Source organism: Bubalus kerabau, chromosome 4, assembly GCF_029407905.1.
Source record: "Bubalus kerabau isolate K-KA32 ecotype Philippines breed swamp buffalo chromosome 4, PCC_UOA_SB_1v2, whole genome shotgun sequence".
NCBI classification, from domain to species: domain Eukaryota; kingdom Metazoa; phylum Chordata; class Mammalia; order Artiodactyla; family Bovidae; genus Bubalus; species Bubalus kerabau.
The window spans coordinates 169462268-169489948 of record NC_073627.1 but is presented as its reverse complement, the minus strand read 5'-3'; the positions used below and the strand labels follow the sequence as shown (position 1 = coordinate 169489948).

Genomic DNA, 27681 nt, shown 5'->3' with positions numbered 1-27681 from the left:
ACACCCTTGCTCCTTTCATCTCCTCCTTTGAAGGCCCCAGGAGTGGGAGAATGTGATGATATGAATCTTCACACTATAAGTCTAGCTCAGAAATGAGAAATGAGAAATATCCCTACCTGCTGACACAAGTCTCAGAAACTTCCAAATATTACTACTTCAGGGTAAGGAGGGATGCGTTGGGATGAGTTGTCATTTCTCTGAACGGAGCTGGAAAAGGAAAACTGGAGAAGGAAAGAGTTTTGTATCTCCAGGGCAAATATAGTTTAAGACCAAAAAAAGAAAAAAATTTAACTAAACCAGTAAGAATGAAAATCATGGTAAGTAGTGAATCCTGGGCCAAGATCTTTTGGTTAAACACATTTCTACCAACATGGTGAGCCTGGCTCTATGAAGAAGACAACCACCCACTAAAAGAAAATATTTTCATGGTGATTTGTAATTTCATTCTCACCCAATATGCTTAATAATGGCCTTTGTTTTTTGAAATCACAGGTGACTACTGAAAGCTAATTGTGAACTCAGATGTTATGAGAGAAACTAAATCTAAGGAAATAACCATGAATACTTCTCAGGACTAGAATGCAATTTTATAAAGCAAGCTGTGCCATTTATGTCAGGCTCCCAATAGCTACTGAATAACTCTTAAGTAACTCTGCTAAAAGTTTTCTAAGTCTTTTCCTAAAACATAACAAAAACTGCAATAACAACAAAAATAATAATAACCCTGAAGGGAAGCCTTTTGTGCGCTGACTGTATGAACTTATTGATGAGGCTGATGCTATTTTATTCCCATTTTACTGGTGAAGAAACTGAGATTTAGAGAAGTGAAGTAAGTAAGTTACACAGCTAACAAGAAGCAGAATCAGGATTTAACCTTTAGAAATGAATCCAGAGAAATGACTGTCACATTTAAGCACATAATTCTCCTTGCCCATCTTTAGTATGAATTTATATTTGAGTAATGAGAAATAAAAGATGGACTGAGAACACTGTGATGTCAAAAGCATACAACTTTTGGGGAAACCTTTGATGTTTACCAAGGCCATGAGAAATAAAATACCATTACAGGTGATATGGATGTATTCCCCAGGGCTCTAATGGCCTGTCCTGCACACACTTCCCATGACCGTCCATGGTCCTCCACCCTGTAAGTAAATAGTTTATTCACAAAGATGAATTGGATCTGAAATACCAGTCTCCCTAGGGAAGCACATGGCAAGTCTCCATAGTTAGTACGAAAGTGTCATATCCTGCCCTAAAAGCCAACTGTCATGACGGCTATCTTGCTCCCGGGCCTGGTTTAGATGAAATCTAGCTCACATTTCTGATGAGGCATTAATTAGAGCAGGAGTTTTACAAGAATTAGGTCCTTTGATTCATCTCTGCATTCTCAGCTCATGACTGCATATTGATTTGCATGTGACTGAGTCTGAATCTTTGGAAGCAGCTCTCCTAACTTGGAGCACAGAGTAGCCAGACTCAGGAAAAGGACCACCACGTGGTGTCCCCAGCAAGGCAGGTGACAACCCAGACAACCCTGGGTATACCAGAAGACCCAGCACAATCAGCGATGACAGCAGAACCTGCTGCAGAAGGGAGTGCTGGGAAGTGTTGCTCTTTTCTAAAGTTCTATAATCCAGAATACATGATCATAGGTTTGTCACAGAACAAAGGCCAGAGTCTGTATCTTCTCAGAAGTTAGGCTGATGGGTTTAACCATGGCAGTGGCCTTTTTAAACCACTGAAGGCAATGTCCAAAAAGAACTTTGAATTCTGTAACTTGAGAAGTCCTGATTTCACCACATACCTTCATCCCTTGCCAAACTATTTTGATCTAAACTTTCTTACCAATTCCTTCCCAAATGGCATGCATTTTTTTTTTTTAATGAACCTATTTGCTGGGTTCAGATACAAAAAATACAAGGAGTTTCTGGTTCAAGGCAGAAGGAACTATCTTATCTTAAAGAGCAAAAGAGAACAAAAGCAGAGAGCAGACATGGTGTTCAACGAACACTAGTAAATGAATTTGGTCAGCTCTGGCCCCACTTTGCCAGAAGTGTTCAGGCAATGGAGTGAACACTTTTCCCCCTCATCCTCAGATTAAGAAACAGATTCCTTGCTTGAGTGCCTGTTTCTTTCAGACAATGAGCCTCTCTCTGGAGTGAATGACCGAGTTTCCTCCTGGGCATAAACGTTCAGGAAGAACTCACAAGAGCAGCCAGGCTAGATGGCTGACGTGGACGATGTTAGTCCCTAGGCCATCTGCTTAGATCTTGGGACAGAACCAGCAGTTTTCCCTACTGTAATTTGAAGCACTGGAATTAAGTTCTGAAAGCACAAAGGAACCATCCTAGGTCACTAGGGTAGCACTGTCTCATGGCCTCTGCAAGAAAATTCATTCACCTAGACCACTGGGAGCAGAGGACTCCAGAGCAATCATGGCTCCAAAAAGGAGAGGGAGGAGGACCCAGAGAAAGCAGGGGTTAGCCCTGAGACTGGGGAGAGGGTAGAGGGAGACTTGAGTGGAGAGAGGGACTGTTACTATGCACCTCATAGACCTCAGAAGCAGATGAGCAGGTCCAGCAGAGGACAAGAAGTGTACAAAGACTATGGCCTCTGAAGTCAAACAAGCCTGAGCTTGAACCTGGCTTTTCCACTTGCTAGCTGGGTGACCTCAGGCAACTGGCCTAATCTCTCTGGGCTTTGTTACTGAAAACAGAATAATACCACAGGTTAATGATCTCTTAAGCGACAATTCCAACCCCCTCCCCGGCCCCACCCCACCCCCAAAAAATTTTTATCATAACTTCTTTGGCAACAAACCCTGATGTGAACCAGCATGAGCTTCTTCTTGGTCTTTACTGATTCCACTTAATAGAACTAACTCTTCCTAAGTTTCACAACAGAAATCGAATTTGATGACAGGTGTTGCCCTGGACCTTACTGGGTATGTTAAATACTATTACATGCATTGAACGGCTTTTCTAAGTAATGGTACATACACTTTATGGCCTTTCTAACATAAGAAAAATGTGGACTCTATCTGGAAAAATATGGAATATACTCTCAAGAGTTTGGATAATTTGGATTCTATCTTGGAGGGCTGTTGGGGAGATTAAATGTGAAAATGAAAAGGTGTAAACTGTGTATGAAGGAATTAGAGTAGTACTCAACGTTAAGGTCTTGGTGAGTTGTAGCTACCATGATTAGGCTTGTGTCACCAGCGAATGTTCAGGGAACATGTTGGTAGATATAACTGTCTGTAGGACACCACATTCAGCTGTAGAACCTTTACACAAGGACTTCCCTGGAAGTCCAGTGGATAAGGCACTTCCACTGCAGAGAACATGGGATTGATCCCTGGTTGGGGAGTTAAGATCCCATATGCCTTGTGGCATGGTCAAATAAACAAAATTGTAAAACAAAACAAAAAAAGAACCTTTACACAGTCAGCTGGGCCCCTGGAAGCGGCACAATTTGTACTTGCCAGCAGGACAGGGAAATCCTAGGCACTCCTGAAGGACAGCCCTCTCTTAGCTGGACCTGGGCAGGGGAATACTTCCATCAGTCACACACACAAGGTCTTCTACTCTGTGGAGGACTGGGGGCATCTCAAGTGAGACTCATACAAGGAGATCAAAGGAGTCAATCCTAAAGGAAATCAACCCTGAATATTCAGTGGAAGGACTGATGCTGAAGCTCCAATACTCTGGCCACCTGATGTGTACAGTCAACTCATTGGAAAAGACTCATGCTTGGAAACATTGAGAGCAGGAGAAGAGAGGGCGGCAGAGGATGAGACAGTTAGATAGCATCACCAACCCAATGGACATGAATTTGAGCAACTCCAGGAGATAGTGATGCACAGGGAAGCCTGGAGCACTGCAGTCTATAGGGTTGCAAAGAGACATGACTTCACAACTGAACAGCAACAAGTGAGACTCAACCTAATTCAGCTGTTTATCGTGGAACAAGGCCACCAAGCTCTGCGCTGTGAATACTGTGCTGATATAAATACTTTTTTCCGCCTAGGACATTTTTTTTGTGACAGTGGAAGATAATGAAGGGAAAAGAAAAGTACCCAGTCCAAAAACTTTATAATAATATAATGATAATCACACATGCAATCTTAATTCAAACTGACCACAGAAGTCAAAAACCCTTGGAAATTTTATTTTTATAAGGTGTATAACTATTACATCTTTCCACATATTAAAAGACCTCAACAGACAAGTTATGGGACTCAATATTCATATCTTTGCCTTGACCGCTATCCAGAATGTCCTACTGGGCACTGACTTGGTAAATCAATTCAACACCAGGCATGAAAATGCAAACTAGTTCAAAAAACTATGCTAATCATCACCTAACTAACTGGGTTCTCTAGCCTGCCAAGAACTGGGAAGTGTAATCAGGATATCTAACAATAGACACAGCCCTAAAGAGAGAACTGTCTGTTGACACCCTTCCTATGAAAACACATTTTGAAAAGGTCTTGATTGTAACTTGAGTAAAATGTTTGGGTTTCCCTCCCAAACTCATTCCTCAAGGGTGTTTTACGGCAGTGTGGGGGTTGAGTACCTGCTGAAGAGCTTCCTTTATTCTCTAAGTACCATCCCACATCTTGGGAGCATAGCTTCTCTTATAACCCAGGGCACTCGTCAAAATGGTGGCAGGCCTTTAGACCTACGTAGAAAAGAAGCCCGTAGGACAGACTCGGGAGAGCGGAATGACTTTTAAAATCCATCAATTCCCGGATGAAGGCAGGATAGCTTTAGTGGTGTGGAGATAATCACCCCTTTGAAAAGTCCTCCCTGGCTTCCCACTGACCACAGGATAAAGTGTAAAATCTAAAACCTTTAGCGTGATTCACATAGCTCTTCACTGTCTGGCTCCAAATCAACTTTCTTTTGTTTTGTTTTCTATCTCTTCCTTTAACCCACCCGAACTTTATTTAAGCACCTCAAATGTGTTCTTCCTTTGGGGCCTCTCTAAGGGCCCTTCCTTGTGACTGGAACATCCTTTCCCTTTCCCTGAACAAAACTTCCACACCTTCAGTTCAAAGCTTAGATGATAGTTTCGAGAGAAAGGAAGACTTTGGTGACCCTCCCCATAAGGTGGTCTTCCTGGCCCCACACTAACACAGGTCTCCACGCTCCTCTGTGATGAAACAGCTATCTTTGTTGGCTGCTTCTATTACCGAACTAAGTTCCCTGATGGTGGGGACTTTATCTGCCTTTTTCATTTCTGTATGAACAAATGCCACACAAACTCTATTTAAACTCTTCTTCCTTTAAAAATCACATTAGAGGGACTTTCCTAGCAGTCCAGTGGTTAAGACTTCGACTTCCAATGCAGGGGGTGGGAGCTCCATCTCCGGTTGAGGAGCTAGATTCTATAGGCCTCATGGCCAACCCACCCCTGACCCGCAACACAGAAATGATATTGTAACAAATTCAAAAGACTTGAAAAATGGTCCATATTAAAAAAGAAAAAAAGCTTTAAATAAAACAATTACATAAGAACCAAGGAGATTAAATTTCCATAAAATTTCTCCTAATAATTCGTCTTTGAAAATGATTACATACTTTTGAAAACAGAATCCCATCATCTTCCAGTCTCAAAAGGGAAGAGAACCAAATGCAATAACAAGTATCTTTTCAACACCCGGGGAAATATTTGGAAAGCACTTCTCTTTCCTTATCACATTTTGGCTCTCAGTGAATTTTCCTTGCCTTAAGATTTTAGGATTCCAACATGTCACCAGCCTAATTTCTACTATAGATGTTAAAAAGTGTATTTGTCATCACTTAATATCAAATTGTCACTATGAGTCATTCAATGAACTGGCTGAATCCCCTCTAATGGCATGAAACATAGAGTAGTAGAGTAGGGACTCAGCAACATCTCCATTCACAAAACCAAAACTGGAACCAACAGTTCTGATCCTCACCATGAATGGTCCAGTTTGGCGGCTCAGAGTGATGTGTCAGCCTCCTTCCTGATCACGAATTAAGAAGCTGGCTGGCCAAACAATAATCTAAACATTTCCAGGCATGGATAGAAAAAAATTGCCTTTTGCATTCAGTTTCTTTCAGTCCATGTTGTAATTCTGGGAAGTCCTGCCATCTACTTTCAGGGCTCTAGAGATAAACATGAAGAAATGAGCTGCAAAGCAGGTCATTATCATGACTGTGCTCAGTGTGACAGACAGACCCAAGCAGGCTGCAGGGATGACTGACCATTTACTAAAGGAGCAGGATCAACCCTGTGGGGATGGAATATGGGGGAGGAGATTAACATTAGCATAGGGGGAAGTATAAAGAAATCAATACGGGGCTGCAGGGGGCATACCTTAGGATTCTGTCTTGTTTAAAAGTCTGGTGGGAAGCCTGACAAACCACAGCAGGTCAGGAAAGTGTTGAAATGTCTTAATTTTTGTTTGTGTGCTAGAAAAATATGGAAGCAAGATGGTAAGGGGTTCAGTTAAGAGGTGGAGAGGAAAAAACTGAAAATACCACTGAGCATATGCAATGTACAGAAGGTTCTAGGTAAGTGGAACAGCTGTAACTGATCAGAGCCATGGAATCTGCCTGCCATGTGAGCAGAAGTTGCTGAGGTGCCTGCAAAGACTTCCTCCATTAGTGAGACTGCAGGCTCTTATGGAGGTCCTTTACAATCACACCCTTGTGATGGTAGGCTCCCCAGACTGGGCTGAATTCAGTGGTACTAAACCTTTTCCCAGAATATCATATAGAATGCCCAACTGCATCTCTGTGCCAAGCCAGCCCACAAGAATTTGAAGTGAACTTGACAAGTAAGGACCTTTAGGGAAAGCCAGCAAGTCACCATTAAGCAGAGACCAAAAAAACCTCCCCTGAAAGTTTTCTGTGCCTCACTCACTCACTCACTCAGTTGCCTATTACCCTGTAACTTGAAGGAATTAAGAAACATATCAGGAGAGTCACCATGCTATTCCTCTTCCTGCTCCCTCCCCTTTCCTTCCTGAACAATTTAGTCCAAAAGCCATTAGGTGGAGCTGATTGAGACAGGTTTCTGCAAGGAGCGGGGGAGGAGCCACAGTGGCCCAGAGTGGTGTGTGGGAGCCAGAGCAAGGTAGGCAGGGAGACGAGTGACCCAATATAGGGTGCTGGGGTCCAAGATGGGTGAGGAACGTGCAGGGGACAGCAGTGGCTACCTAAAAAGTGACGCTGGAGTCGATGTTTGGTGAGGAAAACAGTAGATTGGTTTCACAGGGGGGAACTGATCAAATAACAAATAAATAAGGAATAATAGGAACCAGGTATCTTGTTGCCAAGGAGAAGGTTACAAATCTGCAAAGATAGAAAATGAACCATGTGGTATTAGATTAAAATTAAAGGTATCAGGGTTTTCAGTAGGTAGGTAGGTAGGTAGGTAAGATACACTTCTGACTATTGAGAGTGCCTGGGAGCAGTGCCTATCTAATAGCAGTGAGCACACCAAGCACCCAGATCTTGGTTTCTAAATACCACTAAAAATACCACCATTCTCCACTAACAAGAACTAATGCTCTTTATCGAAAGGGCTGATTCCAGGGTTAGGAAAGTACAAGATGAGACTGAAACATTTTGCAGCACCAGAAAGTAAAGATATGCCCAAATAATGGAGACATGTCAAAAGGGCACTACAGTGAGCTTGAAAGGGCTCCTATGAACTATATTTGAGTAATTAAGGATAAAAATAACAACAGAAATGGATTATAACCTACTAAATATAACAGGAATCCACGAGATCATCTATTATAGAGAGGGATGAAGATCACATACAAAGCACCAAAGTATTTCCCCACAGAGTATTTGTTAATCACAAAAAGAAAAAGTAACTTTACTGTGTAGAAGCCTGGCAAACACTCCTTCAATCAAGCCATCAAAATCAGTATTAAGTGAAAAGAGTTAACATCTGCCTCTGTAATGGGGCAGACTGACGTGATACCCTACCTGATTGAATACTATGAGAGTCAGCATCCGTTCTGTGTTATTCCTACCCAAGATGCATAACCCGAACATAATCACCTGAAAATATCTGACAAACCCAAACTGAGGGACATTCTACAAAACTGGGGGTGATTGAGCATCATGCTGGCAGCTTACTCTTAAACATTTCTAAATAAAAACTATATTGGTACTTCATTAGGGGACTTTCCTTTAGCTTCGACATTGTTTTCAAATTTAAAGGTTAATAAGGAAAGAGTTAACTTGTGTCATTATAGATTTGATCTTGATTAAGGAATCAAGATGGGATTAAGGTCTGGAAGAAGAAGAAAAGGAGAAAGATAGTGCGAAGCCGTGTACAACTCTTGCAACCCTATGGACTGTAGTCTGCCAGCCTCCTCTGTCCCTGGGATTTTCCAAGCAAGAATACTGGAGTGGGTTGCCATTTCCTTCTCCAGGGGATCTTCCTGACCCAGGAATCGAACCCAGGTCTCAAGCATTGCAGGCAGATTCTTTATCGACTGAGCTACGTGAGAAGCCCAAGGTCTGAATAGACCAAGCTAAATACAGTAATTACACGGCAAGGCAACACTTCTGAAATTCTCTCCAGTGAAGGAATAGTTTTTCTGCCCTATCCATTATGGACCAATACTTTAAAAAAAAACACAAAATCCTACACTTGGATTTGAAGACAGTATAAATTGCTCCAAGAGTTTTCAAACTCTTTACCAATGTCTGGACTGATCTTAGCATGGACCAAGAATAGTCATAAATGAGCTCAGACCACACTTTGAGCAGCCCTTCTCTGTGGCAGGATGTGCGGTTCCCCAAGTAACATCATATCCAAATGGGAAATAAAAATTACTGGTCACACTGTTATCCATAATGGTAGCAACAATAGTTATCACTGAAATTCACATCAACCATCTATACAAAATATTCAAGATAGGGAACTGTCCAAGCAATGGGAGGAGATTAGAGGCTTGTCTTTTACATAGAGAACTCAACTTCTCCAAAAGGGTCACAGAACACAAATAGATATGATGACCCTGATTCCAAAGTAATTGCTTTATGGTGATTTAAGGAAAGACAAATCCCATTATACAGAAGATGGACAGAAACATCTTCTATGGGTCAATCTGCAATACCAACCCATAACTGTCATTGCTGGGAAGAGACTCAGCATCCAGAAGGGGTTAGGAGAAGACATTCCCAAACCAGATAAGCTGGATTTAACTGCAGATACAGAGGGTCAAGTTACTGATGTCAACACAGTCCACACGATGGCCGACTCTAGGTTGGCACCACACACAGCCTAGCTCAACCAAGAGAGAACGATAAACAGAGAACAACTCTCTATATTACAGGAAGGCCAGAGCAGAAGGACAAGAAAGGAGCCATTACACCTTCTGGGGAACGGCGAACACCATCCAGGCTCAAGGGTCTTCCAGAAGACACTCTGACATCCCCATTGTGTGCCTCTGAACACTGGGATCCCCGGACCAGTGTCTCCGTGACACTGAGATAGCCACGCACGGAGGTGGCTCCACACAGAACACTGTAAGCTGGAATCAACAACACTGATTTCTGCAGCATCTGTCTCTGGCCTGCGACACTTCACTTACCTGGAGCAGTTTTGTAGCACGACGCTCGGGAGGGCAGTGACGGGGCGTTCTTTGCCTTGGGGCTCTGGGTACTCTGCAAGACTTGTCTCTGCCGCTTCAGCTCCTCTTCCCTTTCCTGGGCTGCTCGGATCTCTTCTTCAATCATGGACAAAGTCCGCTGCTTTCTGGACCTCAGCTTGAAGGGCCCAACCATTACATCAGACTCTTGAGTGGCCAGGAGCGAGGCTGTGCTTCTTAACTCAGCCGCTTCCGAGTACTTGCTGAAGTAGCTCCCTTCCGGCCTGGTCTCCTCCATGTTTATTGGGCCACTGGGCTGTACCGCCGGCAGTGGCTGGGAGGGCCCCCTTTCCCTGAGTGCCCTGTCTTCAGTAGACAGAATCTTTGGCAATACATCCCTTTTCTCTTGAACAGGGGAGGACACCTGAGGTGGTTCAAACATGCTCTGAGGCTTCTCTGAGCTGGGAACCCCGGGGCCAGCTTTCTCTTGACTTACTTGAGGTCCCTGTTGTTCTGCTCCGCCCTTGGTGGTTTCAGACCCAGCTCTGTCTACTTGCTCGGCGATGGCTTGTTGAATGGCATTCTGCACCAGGAGACCAGCCTGATATTCCAAGGGGTCATCAACTGATGCAGAGTCTCCCAGTGTGGACAAAGGGGAATAGAAACCATGATCACTGAATGACTTGGAGACCCCTTCTCCTCGGCCCTCTGAGGGGTTGTCAGTCTGGGGAGTCTGGGGCAGAGAAAAATCGGCCAGTGAATTCTCCTGCAGGGCATTGGTTGTCTCATTGGAGGCCCCACTGTCACTGATATTGTCCATGCTGAAGTCATTGGACAGGGTCTCCAGGACAGTGGTATCCTGGGATCTCACCGACAGCTCATCCAAACCAGAGTCCAGCTCCTCTTGAGTCAAAGAGACATTGACTGACCTTGAAAACTGATCCAAGATCCCAGGGTCGTCATCCTTGACCACGGTGAGGACGGCCCGAGCGCTCGTGAACTCACCATCCTCTGCCCACAGTTTGGATAAGGGCCCGCGTTTAGAGGGCTCACTGTACGGCCCTTCCTTTCCCTGGGGAGCTGTGCTGCCCTGGCCCCCTCCTCCAGAAGACTGACTCTCTGGGGCACAGTGGGCTTTCTGCCCCTTGGCTGCTGAGGAGTCTTCAGGAAGTGCCCCGACAGAAGCTGGTCTGGAGATGGTCAGTGTCTTGTCTGAGTTGATGGACCCCAGAGGTTTGTAGAAGGGCTTGATGGAGAAGAGCCTGGGTGTACTCTGGCCCCTGGCCACTGTCTGCCTGGAATTCTCCATCTGCTGGAACTGTTTGCGTGCCGCAGAGAAGTCTATCTGCTCCGTGACGATGTCCTCCTTTGGGTGATCAGTCACAGAGGGACGCTCCTGTGAGAGTGCAGGGGCCGTGCAGAGCTGCGGTGGGGGCTGCTGCTGCTGCTGCTGCTGTTGCATCAGCAGTTGCTCCTGCTGCGCCCTCCTCTCCTTGCGCTCCTTGTACTTTTTGTGCGACTCCAGATGTTCCTCATCCAGTTGCTCCTCGATGGTCTTCTCCTGCGGAGGGTTCCACCATTTTGCGGCGATACCAGGGTTCTTCTTCACAGCCTGACTCCGGATGAGTTCCCGCCTCTCCTTTTCCAGCTCCAGCATCTCTTCTGAAGGCCTCACTTTCCTGACACGGTACTGTTCTTTCTCACTCTCGTCGTCCTCGAAGAGCTTGGAGGGCTTCTTGTCCTCGTGGAAGGCACGCAGCTCGAACTTGGCTTCCTTCTTGAGCGTGGTGAGCGTCACCTCCCCGTCCCGGGAGGAGCATCGTGAGCTGGTGGAGGAGCTGGGGCTCACGGGCACCTGCAGGCTGTCCCCCAGTACGTCTCGGGGCTGCTCAGCAGGGTGGCCGTTGGCTCTTCTGCCCTCGGCCATGGTGTCAGAGTCGCTTTGATGGAGCTCCAAGTGCGGAGGAGCCTGTCTGCCAGCTGCCCTCTCGGTGACTTCCGGCTGGACAGCCTCGGGGGCGGGCGGGCTTGGGCTTCCGGCCAAGATGGCTGCTCCAGGCTCCGGGGAGGATGTGCCGTTGTAGGTTCCGTCCACAGCGGAATCACAGCAGTTGGCCTCCAGCACCTCGTCTAGATATCGGATCTCTCTGGCCACGTCATTATCCAGAGATTCGTGGTGATCAGCAAGGAGGCCATTGTGGGGGGTTGAGTAGAAAGGGGAGGGGTGGTCCATGGAATGTGGAGTCGAGGTGATTCCGGTAACACTCTTACATTCTGCAACAGAGACCTCAATTTCCATGTTCTTGTGATCTGGGGGAAGAGAGCTGGTGATAGATTCCAGGGCTTTGGCACTACAGTTGTCTGTCTCGTGTTTTAGCCGGGTATCATCCTCAGAAAGCTCGGGAGGCTTCTGGAATAAAGAGAAAACAGAAATCAGAGTTAGCGACGTCATTGCTTATGGATGTGAACCTCAGACGAGCTGATAATTAACTGGAAGGAAAACTGAACAACAATGGCAGAATCTTTTGAATAAAGGTTTCTCTTCTAAAAAGACCTTCATATATTCATTTTGTTACAGTAACAAGTACCTAAACTTTCTTAATTTTAGAGATTCCATTTTGCTTACCTGGTGTCCATAAAATTTTCATTAAATGCTAGTTCCATTTTTACATTTAAAAGTAAATTGGGATTTGGATCATCTGATGACATTGCTCAAATAATTTCTCAAGTGGAAGAGATGAAGTATCAATTGTACCACAACTTTTCAAAATATTTCTTGGCACATTTTCTGCAGAAATGTTAAAGAACTATTTGTAATGTCCCCAGCTATAAAAAAGAAGGCCCTTTTGCAGGAACCAATCTTGAAAACATGATTCTCTGCCAGATGTAATGCAATTATTCTGTAGACAGGAAACTTTTAGGAAAATTTTTCCAAAATAAAATACTGGAAAACAGTAAATCTCTTCAATGGCCCCTTGAGAGCTACCGTATCCCACTGCATGGCTGAAATTGACCATGTGCATTATAAACGCAGAACCAAAGCCACTGACTCACACAGTTCTGTTCCCTGGAACAACATCAAAACAATGCTCCTTAGTTAAGGAGTGAATGTTGCTTTGAAAGGCTAGACAACAATACCTCCTATCTAGTTCCTAAAATGCTTTATACGTGACAGCTCCAATTTTGTGATTAAATAAGAAAACTGTATCTTTTTTAATGTTTTTAAATGCATCATATTTTTCATTAGGTATCTATTGCATGTCAGTTTATTTGGCATTAGTTAAGATTAATTTTCAAACTGTAGGATTGTATTTTTTCATACCAAAGGTCTCTGGTTTATCTCAGAAAATTCAGCGGTAAGTTGTGAGCTTAATTTGAATTCCCTCAAGTATTTCACTAATACTTTTGTCAGCTCTGTTTCACGTCTTAGGTCTAGAGGGTACCTGCTATTATGGATATAATACAGTGCAAATTGCAGTATTATATAATTTTTTATTTAAACATCATTAAAGACTTAGAACATACTATTAAAACACCACCTAGGATAATCGTCAGTGGATTAACTTCAGAATTCTTTCAAGAAAAGTGACGATTATGGATTTGCTCATAATATCTAGAAAAACATGGAAGCTCACGCGATATGCTCTGCACTGCTGTCAGAATGTTGAGAAACTCTCACCGGTCAACCATGAACTGGAAGGTTATCCACAAACTGAGGAGGGCTTCCTTCACTGTTTCCCACCTTCTTCTTTACAGTTAATCAATCAAATAATATGTATTCCTTCTTCAATAATAGACAATAATAATAAATATTCCTTCTTTGTCAAAACCTTCTGGTCTCAAAGGACCTTCCACTCTTGATCTGGTCTTTGTCAAAGTCTGATACTTAAGATTTATAATCTCTACTACCGCACAATTGCACTCATCTCACATGCTAGTAAAGTAATGCTCAAAATTCTCCAAGCCAGGCTTCAGCAATATGTGAACTGTGAACCTCCTGATGTTCAAGCTTGTTTTAGAAAAGGCAGAGGAACCAGAGATCAAATTGCCAACATCCGCTGGATCATGGAAAAAGCAAGAGAGTTCCAGAAAAACATCTATTTCTGCCTTATTGACTATGCCAAAGCCTTTGACTGTGTGGATCACAATAAACTGTGGAAAATTCTGAAAGAGATGGGAATACCAGACCACCTGATCTGCCTCTTGAGAAATCTGTATGCAGATCAGGAAGCAACAGTTAGAACTGGCCATGGAACAACAGACTGGTTCCAAATAGGAAAAGGAGTTCGTCAAGGCTGTATATTGTCACCCTGTTTATTTAACTTATATGCAGAGTACATCATGAGAAACGCTGGACTGGAAGAAACACAAGCTGGAATCAAGATTGCCGGGAGAAATATCAATCACCTCAGATATGCAGATGATACCACCCTTATGGCAGAAAGTGAAGAGGAACTCAAAAGCCTCTTGATGAAAGTGAAAGAGGAAGAGTGAAAAAGTTGGCTTAAAGCTCAACATTCAGAAAACAAAGATCATGGCATCCAGTCCCATCACTTCATGGGAAATAGATGGGGAAACAGTGGCTGACTTTATTTTTCTGGGCTCCAAAATCACTACAGATGGTGACTGCAGCCATGAAATTAAAAGATGCTTACTCCTTGGAAGCAAAGTTATGACCAACCTAGATAGCATATTCAAAAGCAGAGACATTGCTTTGCCAACAAAGGTCCGTCTAGTCAAGGCTATGGTTTTTCCAGTGGCCATGTATGGATGTGAGAGTTGGACTGTGAAGAAGGCTGAGTGCCAAAGAATTGATGCTTTTGAACTGTGGTGTTGGAGAAGACTCTTGAGAGTCCCTTGGACTGCAAGGAGATCCAACCAGTCCATTCTGAAGGAGATCAGCCCTGGGATTTCTTTGGAAGGAATGATGCTAAAGCTGAAACTCCAGTACTTTGGCCACCTCATGCAAAGAGTTGACTTATTGGAAAAGACTCTGATGCTGGGAGGGATTGGGGACAAGAGGAGAAGGGGACAACAGAGGATGAGATGGCTGGATGGCATCACTGACTTGATGGACGTGAGTCTTAGTGAACTCCGGGAGTTGGTGATGGACAGGGAGGCCTGGTGTGCTGTGATTCATGGGGTCGCAAAGAGTCGGACATGACTGAGCGACTGATCTGATCTGATCTTTATTTTATTTGGGACCACCGTTAACTAGTGGCTCTTTTATCTTAGCTCACTCACTCAGTCCTATCTGATTCTTTGTGACCCCATGGACTATAGCCCAGCAGGTTCCTCTGTCCATGAGATTCTCCAAGGCAAGAATACTGTAGTGGGTTGCCATTTCCTCCTACAGGAGATCATCCCAATCCAGGGATCAAACCTGTATCTCCTGTGTCTCCTGCATTAGCAGGCAGATGCTTTACCACTGAGCCACCCTTTAGAATGAACTAAAAAGACATGACAAAGACAACTGCTACTGTCCTTTAAAGAACATTAATTAAACATTCTTCTGTTAAAGTGATTGTCAGTAACTTCTACGTCATTTAAGAATTACAGGAAATTTGAATGCGTGAAACTTATTGGCTGCCATTCAAACGTCAGGAAAACCTAGGTCAAAATTAGCCTGCTCCGTGGAAAGCTGAGCAACAAAAAGAGACACAGTACTGCTATGGTAAAAATCAGACTGCCATGACGCTCCCACCTGCAGCTTCATTTGGCCAACGATTTACTAATATTTTCATGGGAGTAAGTAGAGCTTTCCTTCTATCCCTTTGGCTTTGGGGAGGGAAAATAGGTAGGAAAATAATAGGAAGCTGCTGGGACTGAAATATGGTGAAAAATATTGCTCTACTGAAACAGAAAATACTTTACAATAGTTGACATGACAAGAAAAAGGGCACTGTGACATTGAAAGAAGCAGAAAGGCATGTAATTAATTCTATAGTTCAGTTAGTCATGGATTCATTCATTTAAAATGCAGGAGGCTTATTCTTTAGGGCCATGATGAAATTAGCAGCAACAATAAGTTCCAGGAGACAACACCCTTTTCTTAACAAAAACTGGATTTCCCATACTTCCTAGGAAGTCATAAATCTATTTTGGGGTTTACTTAGTCTGGTCAGGTGAAGTGAAACACTTGCCTGTATTAACCTCTTGTTGCTGATCACAGAGATTGGAGTAACTAAGCCTGTCCGCACAGCATCCCCAGGAACACTCCGTCAGCATCATCCCCTTCTCCTGGGTGCTTCATGGTTTTCACGTTGGATCATGAAGGAGCAGATGCTCTACAGCTTTTTTTTTTTTTTTTTTAAAGAACTTTAAAAACTCTATCCTTTTTCCAAGGATATATTCTGAACTAGCAACAACTGTCCCAATTCAAAAGTTTAAATATCTTGAGAACATCATTTGACAGTACATTTTTGCAATATTAAAAACAAAACAAAACAGCTTTAGCCTTGAGTTGGAAATAATGAGTCTCACCAGTTATATCTGAGATGTGGCAAACATTTTAAAAATGCTAATTACAGGCAAATTTGGAGTCTCAGTGTAATCTGAGGTGACTGCTTTCCAATACTGTCCACAAAAATCTAGACACTGTGGAGTGTAAACAGGAAAGAGGCTCTCCTTCCTGTTAGTTACACGAGGCCTCAGCTCCTTTCCACAAATTCAGAAAATTCTTCCTGAGACTTGATTCTATCTACCTCAGGGAGCAGAGTTCTAAACCCTAATCAGGGCAGAAGTCCTTAAAGAGATAAACAACTCTGCATTGCTGGCTTACAATTCTGCCTCAGAGTTCCTGAGTTTTTGTAAAGTTAGGGAACAATTATAACCAAAGAGCAAATTCCTGAGTTCTGTCTCAGCAGGCAGAATTTACCTTTGTGCTGGATGGCCTGATGTGATCAAAGCCACCACGTCATTATACCAGGTGAGTGGAAGTGGCCTAGGAACCCCTCTGTGCAAGGATCTGGCAGGAGTCTGGGTTTGATGTCATTGCTGCTGCCGCTGCTGCTAAGCCACTTCAGTCGTGTCCGACTCTGTGCGACCCCATAGACGGCAGCCCACCAGGCTTCCCCCGTCCCTGGGATTCACCAGGCAAGAACACTAGAGTGGGTTGATGCAATTAAACGATGTCATATTTAAACCAATAAATACTCACTGCTCCCTTTGAAGATAAGACCAGAATTTTCTCCATGCTTCAGATAAGGTTAGCCTGACTCCAAATTCAGATAAAATGAACATTCATTAAATGGACTGTTAAGCTTTTCTGAAATAGACTACGCATGTGTACCTGTGTGCTCAGTCACTCAGTTCTGACTCTTTTCGACCCCCATGGACTATAGCTTGCCAGGCTCCTCTGTCCATGGGATTCCTCAGGCAAGAATACTGGAGTGGGTTGCCATTTCTCCTCAGGGGATCTTCCCAACCCAAGGATCGAATTTCCCCAGGTGGAGGGGGACCGCCATCTCTAGGTGGAGACCTAACAATCTGGCATGTAATATCTGCCTGCCCTGCTGGCCTCCTGGTTTCCCAGAATAGCTAACAGCTGGTCAGGATGTCTACAATTTACTTTAAAATACTCAGGCAGACACAATATAATATAGCTGTGTGTGTGTTTTTCTGAAGTTAGCTTAAATTACATTCCAGGAGCAGACACCCTAATCTGGAACACATACGCCAAGAATGGTCAGCCAGGATCTAATCAGAAATCCCACGTTCCATAGGCACCTGCTCTCCTCCAGGAGTTTAGCGTTCTTTAACTCCCAAGGGCCCCTGCTGCTAAGTCATTTCAGTTGTGTTTAACTGTGTGTGACCCCACCGGAGAAGGCACTGGCACCCCACTCCACTACTCTTGCCTGGAAAATCCCATGGACGGAGGGGCCTGGTAGGCTGCAGTCCATGGGGTCTCGAAAAGTCGGTCATGACTGAGCGGCTTCACTTTCACTTTTCACTTTCATGCATTGGAGAAGGAAATGGTAACCCACTCCAGTGTTCTTGCCTGGAGAATCCCAGGGACAGGGGAACCTGGTGGGCTGCCGTCTCTGGGGTCGCACAGAGTTGGATATGACTGAAGTGACCTAGCAGCAGCAGAAGACCCCATAGACGGCAGCCCACCAGGCTCCCCCGTCCCTGGGATTCTCCAGGCAAGAACACCAGAGTGGGTTGCCATTTCCTTCTCCAATGCATGAAAGTGAAAAGTGAAAATGAAGCCGCTCAGTCGTGACCGACTTTTCGAGACCCCATGGACTGCAGCCTACCAGGCCCCTCCGTCCATGGGATTTTCCAGGCAAGAGTACTGGAGTGGGGTGCCAGTGCCTTCTCCGAAGGGCCCCTGAGGCTTGTGCTAATTGGCATAATTAAGGGGAAAATAAAAGGTTTAGATCAAGTGTACTATATATCCTTCTACTTCTCTGTATATTCATCCTATTAATTTTTGAGAGTTTGATATTGAAACTCCCAACTAATTTCCAGGTGGTGCTAGTGGTAAAGAACCCATCTGCCAATGCAGGAGACATAAGAGATGTAGGTTCCAAGATCCCCTGGAGGAGGGCGTGGCGACCCACTCCAGTGTCTTGCCTGGAGAATCCCGTGGACAGAAGAGCCTGGCGGGCTATAGTCCAGAGGGTAGCACACGACTGAAGCGACAATGCACGCGTGCACATAGTGGAACTGTATGTAATCTTGTTCTGTATTTTCTAAGTCTCATATAAATGTGTTATCATACTTCCAAAATTTTAAAAAGTAAAAATTAAAAAAAAAAAAAAAAGAGGTTTAGAGAGATTGTCCCAGGATCCCCTGGCTAATAAATGGCACAGCCAGGACCTGAAGGAAGGTCAGTTCTTCTGAATTCTATCCCAGTACCTCAAAAGGTATTCTCCATGACTGGAAGCTTCCAAAATGACAAGGGAAGTCTTATGAAGGTGTATGGATCTGAAGATCATTTGCGTGGATTTCGGGCTGATGGTTTGCACACTTGAATCTCTAGAAGTCACAGTATACAACTTGGCTTCACCAGTCGAGGACCCCTTTCAAAACCAACCAGATGCCCTGGAGACCTAGTTTCAGTTCCTGTCTTCTGCTCTACCTGCAGGATAGAGTTGGGGATGCGGACCTCCTGCTCAGTCTGCGGATCTGGCCTCTGAGGCGGGTCCTCTGCTTCCTCTGATGCCATCCAGAGGCAAAATTTGAAATCCCACATCCCAGTCACGGCAGTGGACAAGGCTGCGACTTCTCCCCAGCACCAGTTAGCAGCACAGGTGAGGTGCTAGGAGCCATTTGATTTGCACAGAGGATACATCAGGGCCCTGCGGCCTGCTCAGTTAGGCCACAGATGACTGTGTGCTCTTTCTTCCCAGGACACCTGGGCCTGTGGCTGGGGATATCAGGCACAGAAAGAACTTGTGAAGGCAATGCATTTTCCTTAGCAGATCTGGCTGGGCCCAGGGGGACGCCAGAAAGGTGTCCTTTGCTACAAGGTCAAGTGAGAAGTAGATGCTTCTACTCACTTCCCAAGTCTGTTGTGCTTGTCACTTCTCTACCTCCCTACCCTACTCTTGAGCTTCCCTGGTGGCTCAGATGGTAAAGAACCCCCCTGCAATGCAGAAGACCTGGGTTCAATCCCTGGGTTGGGAAGATCCCCTGGAGAAGGGAGTGGCAACCCACTCTAATATTCTTGCCTAGAGAATCCCATGGACAGAGAATGCTATGGACAGAGGAGCCTGGCAGGCTACGGTCCATGGGGTCGCAAAGAGTTGGACACGACTGAGCAACTAACACAACACTCTACTGTTAACGATGTCTGTCACCAGCTTCCCAGGCTCCTAGCCTAAATGCACTGTGTGACCCAAATTCATTCAAACGTCAGCCGCCTGCTGCACAAGCAGGGTTCTCTGCTCTGAATAACCCAGATTACTTCCTACTAAAGCCACGATATTTAAATTAGAAACACATTTCCCCAGGTAATAAGTGACCTGATCCTTTAATCTAGTTATTTTAAAGTTCCACCAAAAGTATGAACTCGTTCTTGGCCTAGGAAGAGGGGCACGGTACGAAGAAAAACTTCCTCATGGCTGTGAAACCAGAGGGCATCTGTTTCCCTTTCTTGTCCTGCCTCTCTTTCCTAAGTCGAGTTTTTAAGACACAGGGCACAACTGCTGTGTTCCATAGGCCATGAGTGGCTGTCGTTAATGGTTTATTCAGGACTCTATTTTCTGGCCAAAGTTTCCATCAGGACGGCAAATGGGAGGAGAGGGTGCGACCTGGCAGGGGGATGATGCCCAGACACTGGGAAGATGTCCACCCGGGGCTGCTGAGGTTCATCAGCCTTGGAGGCATGGGGTGGAGCACCAGTCGGGAGGTCTGGGGGAGACAGACCGAAGCCCGAGGGAACCCAAGGAGCGTGGAAGGGGAGCACAGAGGCTGAAGAGGTAACAGTGGATCTCTGCGGCGCATCCTGAGAAATTGTAGAGTGACAAGCCCTGTGCCGGGGCCTTGGGAGGACCCTAGGGCTCTGGAGTGCACCTCACGCTGCAGCAGGGAGCTTACAGCCTTGCAGAGACAGAGAGAGGACAGATTCACATAAAGACAGCAGAGACAACAAGTGGAGAGAGTACTACAACAGTAACTAGAAGGAAACCGCCTGGTCTGTTCAAGGTGGCAGATGGGGCAGGCTGAGAAGAACGGATGAAGGAAGCTGGGAGCACCAGGGTTCCTCAGTAGCTGGCCTGCACCTCCTCTTCCACCCCCACCCCAACTAGAGAAGCCGCTGGGACTCTGAGTGGCCCCTTCCACCCACCCCTGTGAAGGTACAGAGAGTGGGAATGTCTGAGGATGGCTTGCTTCCTGGGTTGGGCTCCAGGCTTCTGGGCCAGGAAGTGGAGGGGCGCGACCCCGGAGTTAACCTGGACCGCATTCCAGTCCCAGGCAGAACTTCCTCTCCCCCCACCCCACCCCAGCAGAGCGTCTTCCGGCCTGTAACACCAAAGGCCGGTGTTGACCGTGGGAAGCCAGGAGGCGGGCCACTCCCCAAGGAGTCCAGAGACCCAGCTCCTGGCTGACAAGAGGCAGATCTAAGACCCCCAGCATTCCAGGGTACTTACAGCTAAATTTAGACTGGATGGGCTCAGGGATAATGACATGACCCCTAATAGAGAGGGCTAACACTAACTCTGCCTCTAGGGTTTTCTCCCCCCATCCCACCCTCCTCCACTGACCTCCTGCCATGAAGCCATTATGGCTAAATGTAACTCTGACAGTCCTAAAAAGAACTTTCTGTTCCTACAGGCTCAGCTTTTCTTTCTGAGAGCTTCTATGGTCTTGGTCAACTTAGCAATCACCCTCCTGCTATTCTCTCTGGCTCAGGTCTCAGGTCCAGGCTTGCAGATGACGGCATGAAAACACTTCTGGAACCCCCTTCCATTGGAAACAAGGCTGGGCGATGTCTTGACTCGATGGCAATCCTGATAAAGAAGTGGTCCCTTTGTAGTGTAAGGGGAATCTCCCCACGACTGCAGCCTGCCCTATTAATAGCATCCCCTTCACCCTGCTAAAAAGTCAGTGGCTCAGATGTCAGGCTGCACATCTGGAAGATGTTAAGGTGTGGTTTGATGAACACATTTACAGCTTGGGCTCTCTCTGAAAGAAACGAAAAAGTTTATGTGTGATGGGGGTGTGATGGGAGGAGGTGAGGAAAGAAGCTGTTGCCTCTTCTGCAGCAGCTAGTGAAAGGTTTATTTTCTTCAGTCACTTGGAGACCCATTCCCTACCAAAGGGATTGAGAAACACTGGGAGATTTCCCCTGAATGAGGCGAGATGACTTATTTCATCTCCAAGAAAGGCAAGTTTTGCTTCTTCCTTGATGGGATACACTCCAAGCTCTTTATCAAGGAGTCCTCAGATGCTCTTCCCACAGAAGACCCTTTTCACTATGAAGCTATCTCATAGAACAGTCCTCCACCTCCAGAATAAACCAAGGTCAAGGCCACAGAGGGAACTCTGGCTCCTGCAGCCTGAAATTTCTAGGGTAACTGATTCTGCTGAAAGCAAGTCCCTGGCTTCAGTCCTGTATAACTTAGCTGTGTCCTTCTTAGTTTTAAAATAGTTCAGGATCTTGGATTCAGGCCTGGCCAACCAGTAATGGCAGACAGCAAAAGCTGGGCTCCACCGTGGACCCGGCAAAAAATCCACAGTGTGAACGCAAAGCCAGGAGCAAACGGTGCCAGAGGCTTTTGAGATTAACTCTTTGTCCACAGATGAGTCCTGTACTTAGGAAGAGAGCTGATGCAGTTTTCTTCCCATAGCCCTGGGTCCCAAGCATATGGGGATACATGTTCCCCCGCAAAGCCTCAAGTCACTCTATGAATGTGCCACATTCTGCAATGGGGGCTTGTAGATTAAATAACAAGATAAACAGTCACCAGGACTGGTGGGCCACTTGGTTCTGATGTGGAAAAGGGGACACACACACACACACACACACTCAGGCATGCACAGGCACACACTCATGCACCATCTTCAAAGCATTATCTGGCAAAGAGGAGGTGTGTGCCTTTGCCCGCGCTGTATGTGTGGTGCGGAGCTCCTGCTCTGCCGGTTAGCATGAAAGCTGGGAGTCTGACAAGATTAGTAAGAAAAGAAGCAAGTCTCCTGTCCAATCCCGGCTGCCCACTCTCTCTCCAGCAGGAAAGGCGTCCACAGCACAGCACCGCAGTCCCTGCCCTGAGTGCCTCCTCCATAAAGACTCTGGCCTCATGAGGGAACCCTCTCCTTGCAGATCAGAAAGCAAAGGACAGTAAGTTAGGTCAGCAGACTCGGCTTACCCTGCCCAGAGTGCCCGCTTCACACGTCCCCGCTCAGAACTGCCTCTTTTTCCAGGCAGTTTCCTGCGCCCTGGCTCAAGCTGGACAAATTCCTTCTGAGTCTCCTGACAGAAGACTGTGAGGTCACGGCTGGCCCTCCCTCCGCTCCCTCAAAGGCCATTCACACAAAGAAGGACTTTAACCCCCTTCAAAGAGGCCCGGCCCCTCCCTAGCTGGCCCGAGCCTGGAGGGCAGCAGCCAGTCAGCCAGAGGCTGCGCTCGTCCACTCCCTGCGTCTGGGGCTGAGTGGGAAGGTGGGAGGCTAGTGATGCTCAAAGGAACCAGTTAGGGCTGTCTTCTTGGAAAGTTAGAGATGGGCCTTGGGCAGGCAGGGAATGAGTATCTCAGTGATGTTAAAGGCAGCCAAGCCAAAAAACAAAAAAACAAAAAAACTCACAGATCCTGAAGATCCAGGTAAACAGACTGCATCCAGTTAGAGGAACTTCTTAGGACAGCTTACGTATGTGTGTTTGAGAAGGAAATGGCAACCCACTCCAATATTCCTGCCTGGGAAATTCCATGGATGGAACCTCGTAAGCTACAGTCCATGGGGTCACAAAGAGTTGGATGACTGAGCAACTTCGCTTTAGGGTTCATATATGTGTGTATAAAACAATAAATGCTCACTGTAGAAAATTTGAAAAATAAAAGTCATTCATCTTCCCTCCACTCAGAGGAAGGGAGCTAATCATGCAGTCTCCTTTTAGAAATAGGTATTTCATAGAGTTGAGACCACACTACAGGCAATCTTGTAGCCAAATTTTTTTTTCACTTCACATTATCTCACAAGCACTTTCTATGTCCTTTAAGGATCAGGGTCTGATATATTTTCAGTGGTTACATTATATCCCATGTTGAAATGGGACAGAATTTGAAGACAGGGATGAGTGCTAAATTCATGGGATGTCTGGGGGGAGTGGTTTCCCCTTTCTCAGGGCTAACTAGTATCTTCTGCCACGAAGAAAAAAAGAAAAGATCCACGTGTGCCTTGGGGAGACACAACTGCCTCACCTACATCCCTTGCTCTTTCACCAGAGAAGCAGACCCTTACCACCACACACTCAGGCTCATGCTTCATTAATGACTGGTTCCCAGCACTGCCTCGGGGTGGACAAGTTTCCACTCACCTGGTCACCCAGAACCCTGGGTTAACCTGGGAAGTCTGGGGCATAATTTAGGGTTTTGGCTGACTGGAAAGTCAATCAGAATTCCAGGGCTATCAGGGCCATGCAGAACTCATTTTCTTCAGTTAAGATTTTAGAAGAGACAAAGAGCACAGAGATTCACAGTGAACTAAATAGAAAGAGGAGGACAGATATCAAGTATAGTCCTGTGGGGCCATCTATTTTGGGTCAGTTTGGGAGCAGTCACCCTGGTGAAGCAGCGAACGGTCAGCATCGCAGATCCCTGCAACTCTCCCGGGAACACAAGTCTGGGACGGAATCACCAGCGTGGATGAAGCCCGGGCAGTCTCTTTTGACAAGGAAGCTAAAGTGAAGTCGCTCAGTCGTGTCCGACTTTTTGCAACCCCATGGACTGTAGCCTATCAGGCTTCTCCGTCCATGGGATTTTCCAGGCAAGAATACTGGAGTGGGCTGCCATTTCCTTCTCCAGGGGATTTTCCTGACCCAGGGAACGAACCCGGGTCTCCCGCATTGTGGGCAGACCCTCTGAGCCACCAGGGAAGCTTAATGTTTAGTGTACTTTAACTGTTTACAACATCCACATGACATTTTTAATGAGCTGAATTTTATTTAGAAATATCCGGGAGTTTCTCGGTGACTGGGTGATACCCAAGTCTCCAGGGAGCGCTATGCTATGGAAACTCTGATGTTAGGCTGCCCTGCCCTTTGGAATAACTGAATGTTCTACTGTAGGGCCAAATGCATTTCAAGATGCTACTTAGGGTCTAAAGTAAAACGTGGAGAGGACATCCCATACCCAGAGTGCCACTGCTCTGCTCGGGAATGAGAGAGCAAGGCACGGGCCTCTGTGAAGAGGTGATTCCGAGCCAAGAGGCAGGAGTGGTACCCAGGACCCACTACATACTCATACCTGCCCCAGTGTACCCACGAGGTGTGTAAAAAATTGTTTTAAATCTTCCCTGTTGGCAAAAGAGGAAATCACATGTGCTCTTGCAGCCTCAAGAGCAAGTGGGCTTCAGCGGTTGTGATGTGCAGGCTTGGTTGCTCCAGGGCATGTGGAATCTTCCTGGACCAGGGATTAAACCCATATCCCCTGCACTGGCAGGCGGATTCTCAACCATTGTACCACCACGGAGTACCGCGTGTGCTCTTAAAGTGCTAGTACCTAAGTTACGGATACATTCTTGACTGGAGTCTGAGATGTCATGGTTTATCACACAAACACACAGATATACATGCACATTGTCATGAGTTGAATTGGGTTCCCTCAAACCAAACTTCGTAAGTTGAAGTCTTAACATGCAGGACCTCAAAATGTGACCTTATTTGGAGATAAACGTCTTTACAGAGATCATCAACTCAAGTGATGTCATTCAGGTGGGCCTTAATCCAGTGTGACTAGTGTCCTTATAAAAAGAGGAGCTTTAGACACAGAGGCACACCCAAGAAAGAATATGAAGCGGCCAGGAGAGAAGACAGGGGTCTGTCAACCAACAAGAGGGGTTTGAATAAGCCTTGCCTGTAGCTCTCGAAGAAGCCACCTCCGCTGACACCTTGGTTTGACATGTCTTGTCTCCAAACTGTGCAACAATAAATTTCTGTTGCTTCAGCTGCCCACTTCATGGTCTGCTGTCACAACAGGTCCAGCAAAGCAATACCCGTGCTCACACGTATGTGCACCTGTGCACACACATACGCACATGCATCACTCATATTTGTACACACCACATACCCCTCCCTCTGGCTGCAAAAATATGGTGAAATTAGGAAAAATGCTCTGTTGCAAGATGCTCCAGAAAAAATGGTTTGTTCTCAGAGGCAAAGGGAGAAATGAAGTCGGCAAGCTAGATGGAGACCACAAAAGTACAAACGCAGTCACCTGAGTTGTTGGCAGGGGATGATTCAAGAGGCAGCGAGGTGGGCGGGGGAGGGTCATCTCCCGATGGGAAGGGACAGAGCAGAATCCAGCAGTATCTACACTTCGAGGCTACATGTCCATCCTCCTCCCTCGCATCACAGACTTCACGTTTGGGGGTGGTTTTCTGAGTTTATGAAAACAAACTGTGCACCGCCAGTTTAATTCTCCAGCTGCTGTAGCCTGATCTGTTTTAGTCTCTGAGGTGCCCTGCACTGGGAGCAAGGAATCGCTTTGGAAACTTGGTCCTGCTTGGCTGGGAAGGTCATCAATCTACTGCGATCGTCACCCAGCGAAGGTCTACCGCCCGCCTCCTGGGGGCCGCCCTGGGTCACACATGCTCACATAATTTCTCTCTACCCTCCTTTGACCAGCTGCAAGGTGGAGATCCTCACCCATTCCACCAAGGGGCGGGCCTCAGCCTCAGGAGCCACGCCCCCCCCAGGGTCACACAGCTGGTTGGGAACAGAGATCTGGCTGGAATCCACAAATCCCACCCATGAGGCAGGGCTCTGTCCCCTGGAAGGCACCCGTGGCAGTTCAGGATGGAGCAGACTCAGCAAGTACGCTAAGAATCAAAGGGGAAGAATTAAAAAGCGAATTGCTGGCAATAACAGACTGCCTTTGAAACCACGTGCCTGCTTCTCCATGACCCTAGGAAGACCAGGCTTTTCTTCTGGGTCTGTTTTCTGCTCTGTAAAATAAAGGAGCCAAGCTAGATGAACCCCTCCAACTGCATCTCCTTTCTGCCCCTAACCTCTCTTGTTCTGTGATACTGGCATGGCCCCTGGACAGAGATGAAGCCCAGGATCGTTCTGAGCCTGGTGACCATGTGGGCAGAGTCAACACAAAGCCAGATAGCAGATGGGGGCAGCTGCTTCCTTTGAAACTGCTCGAAACCTTTGCCAAGAGATTTCAAGGATTCCGGGAAGGAACTCCGCTCTGTCTCTGACATTCCCCTGGTCAGAACTTTATCTCTTTAGTTGATGGAGTTTATTCTGCTAAATAGAGCCATCCCATTTATGTACCTTCAGTGTGATAGAATGTTCCAAATGGACTTGCTGAGATGCAGCAGACAATGGAGGGAGAGGCTGGCTTCAAATGGTCCTACCCAGCCTGCTGCCTGGAACTGTAAAATAGGGAGGGGTGAGGTCAGCATGGGGTAGGCACCCTCTCCACGGTGCAGAGAAGATGGAAGTTGGCAGCTTTTCAAATTGCTCCGAGACCTAATTCAAGCAACACGCTGAAGGAAGCTTGGGTCTCAGCTTCCTCAGATGTCAGCTGGGGCATCTCCACATGTCCTTTCTAAATGGCCATGGCCACCTCCTCCTTTCTGGGCTGCTGCCCTCCCCCACTTCAGGGGGGTGCCTCCTTCCAGTCCCACCTCCAAAAGGTGCCACATCTCAGCATGGAGCCAAGGGGTTTAGAGGAATTTGCACTTAGACATAAATTTGATGGGAATACTTACAATTTAAAATAGGAGCTTGTTTACCCAGAAGAATCTCTAATTGGCTTGAAGTGTAGGGAACTAAGGGGCTTCCCAGGAGGCCCTGCTAAAAGAATCCACCTGCCAATGCAGGAGATGCGGGTTCTAGCCTGGCCCTGGGTTGGGAAGATTCCCCTGGAGGAGGAAATGGCAATCCACTCCAGTATTCTTGTCTGGGAAATCCCATGGACAGAGGAGCTAGCTGGTGGGCTACAGTTGATGGGGGTCGCAGAGTCAGAGACGAACTTAGCTATTAAAAAACAACAACAAATGCAGGTTCATTCCTGGGTTGGGAAGACCCCCTGGAGGAGGAAATGGCAATCCACTCCAGCATACTTGCCGGGATAATCCCACGGACAGAAGAGCCTGGCTGGTTACAGTCCAAAGGGTCGTAGAGTTGGACACAACTGAGCGACTGAGCACAGGCACACGGGAAGCTAACATAACCAGACCTTAATTTATCGAGAGAAAAGGGGTGATACGGGAACAGAACAGTAACTTCCCTTAAAAGGCTGCAGGAAATCTAGACTCAGTGGCACCTCCTCAGTGTTCAGGACCCTGAAAGCCACAGAGCAGGGGGTGTGGGAGAACACACGAGAATGTACAGACCATCCAGCTATGTTATGTACCATGATCGCATTTATTCCTGGAAGAAATATTAGTCTACAGAAAAAGGAATCGCT

General features: G+C 46.3%; 1 protein-coding gene across 5 annotated transcripts in view; it reads right to left on the bottom strand.

Annotated features, from left to right (window-relative positions):
* The window catches only part of PALM2AKAP2 (PALM2 and AKAP2 fusion), a 512284-nt gene that overhangs the window by 22926 nt on the left and 461677 nt on the right, over positions 1 to 27681 (bottom strand). For 4 of the 5 annotated variants that reach the window (XM_055579286.1, XM_055579284.1, XM_055579285.1 and 1 more), the window contains one exon: positions 9599 to 12005. In XM_055579286.1, coding sequence (XP_055435261.1) covers positions 9599 to 12005 — 2407 coding nt within the window. Of the gene's footprint in view, positions 1 to 9598; positions 12006 to 22413; positions 22575 to 27681 lie in introns of those variants that run through there. The other variant, XM_055579288.1, reaches the window with a different exon arrangement.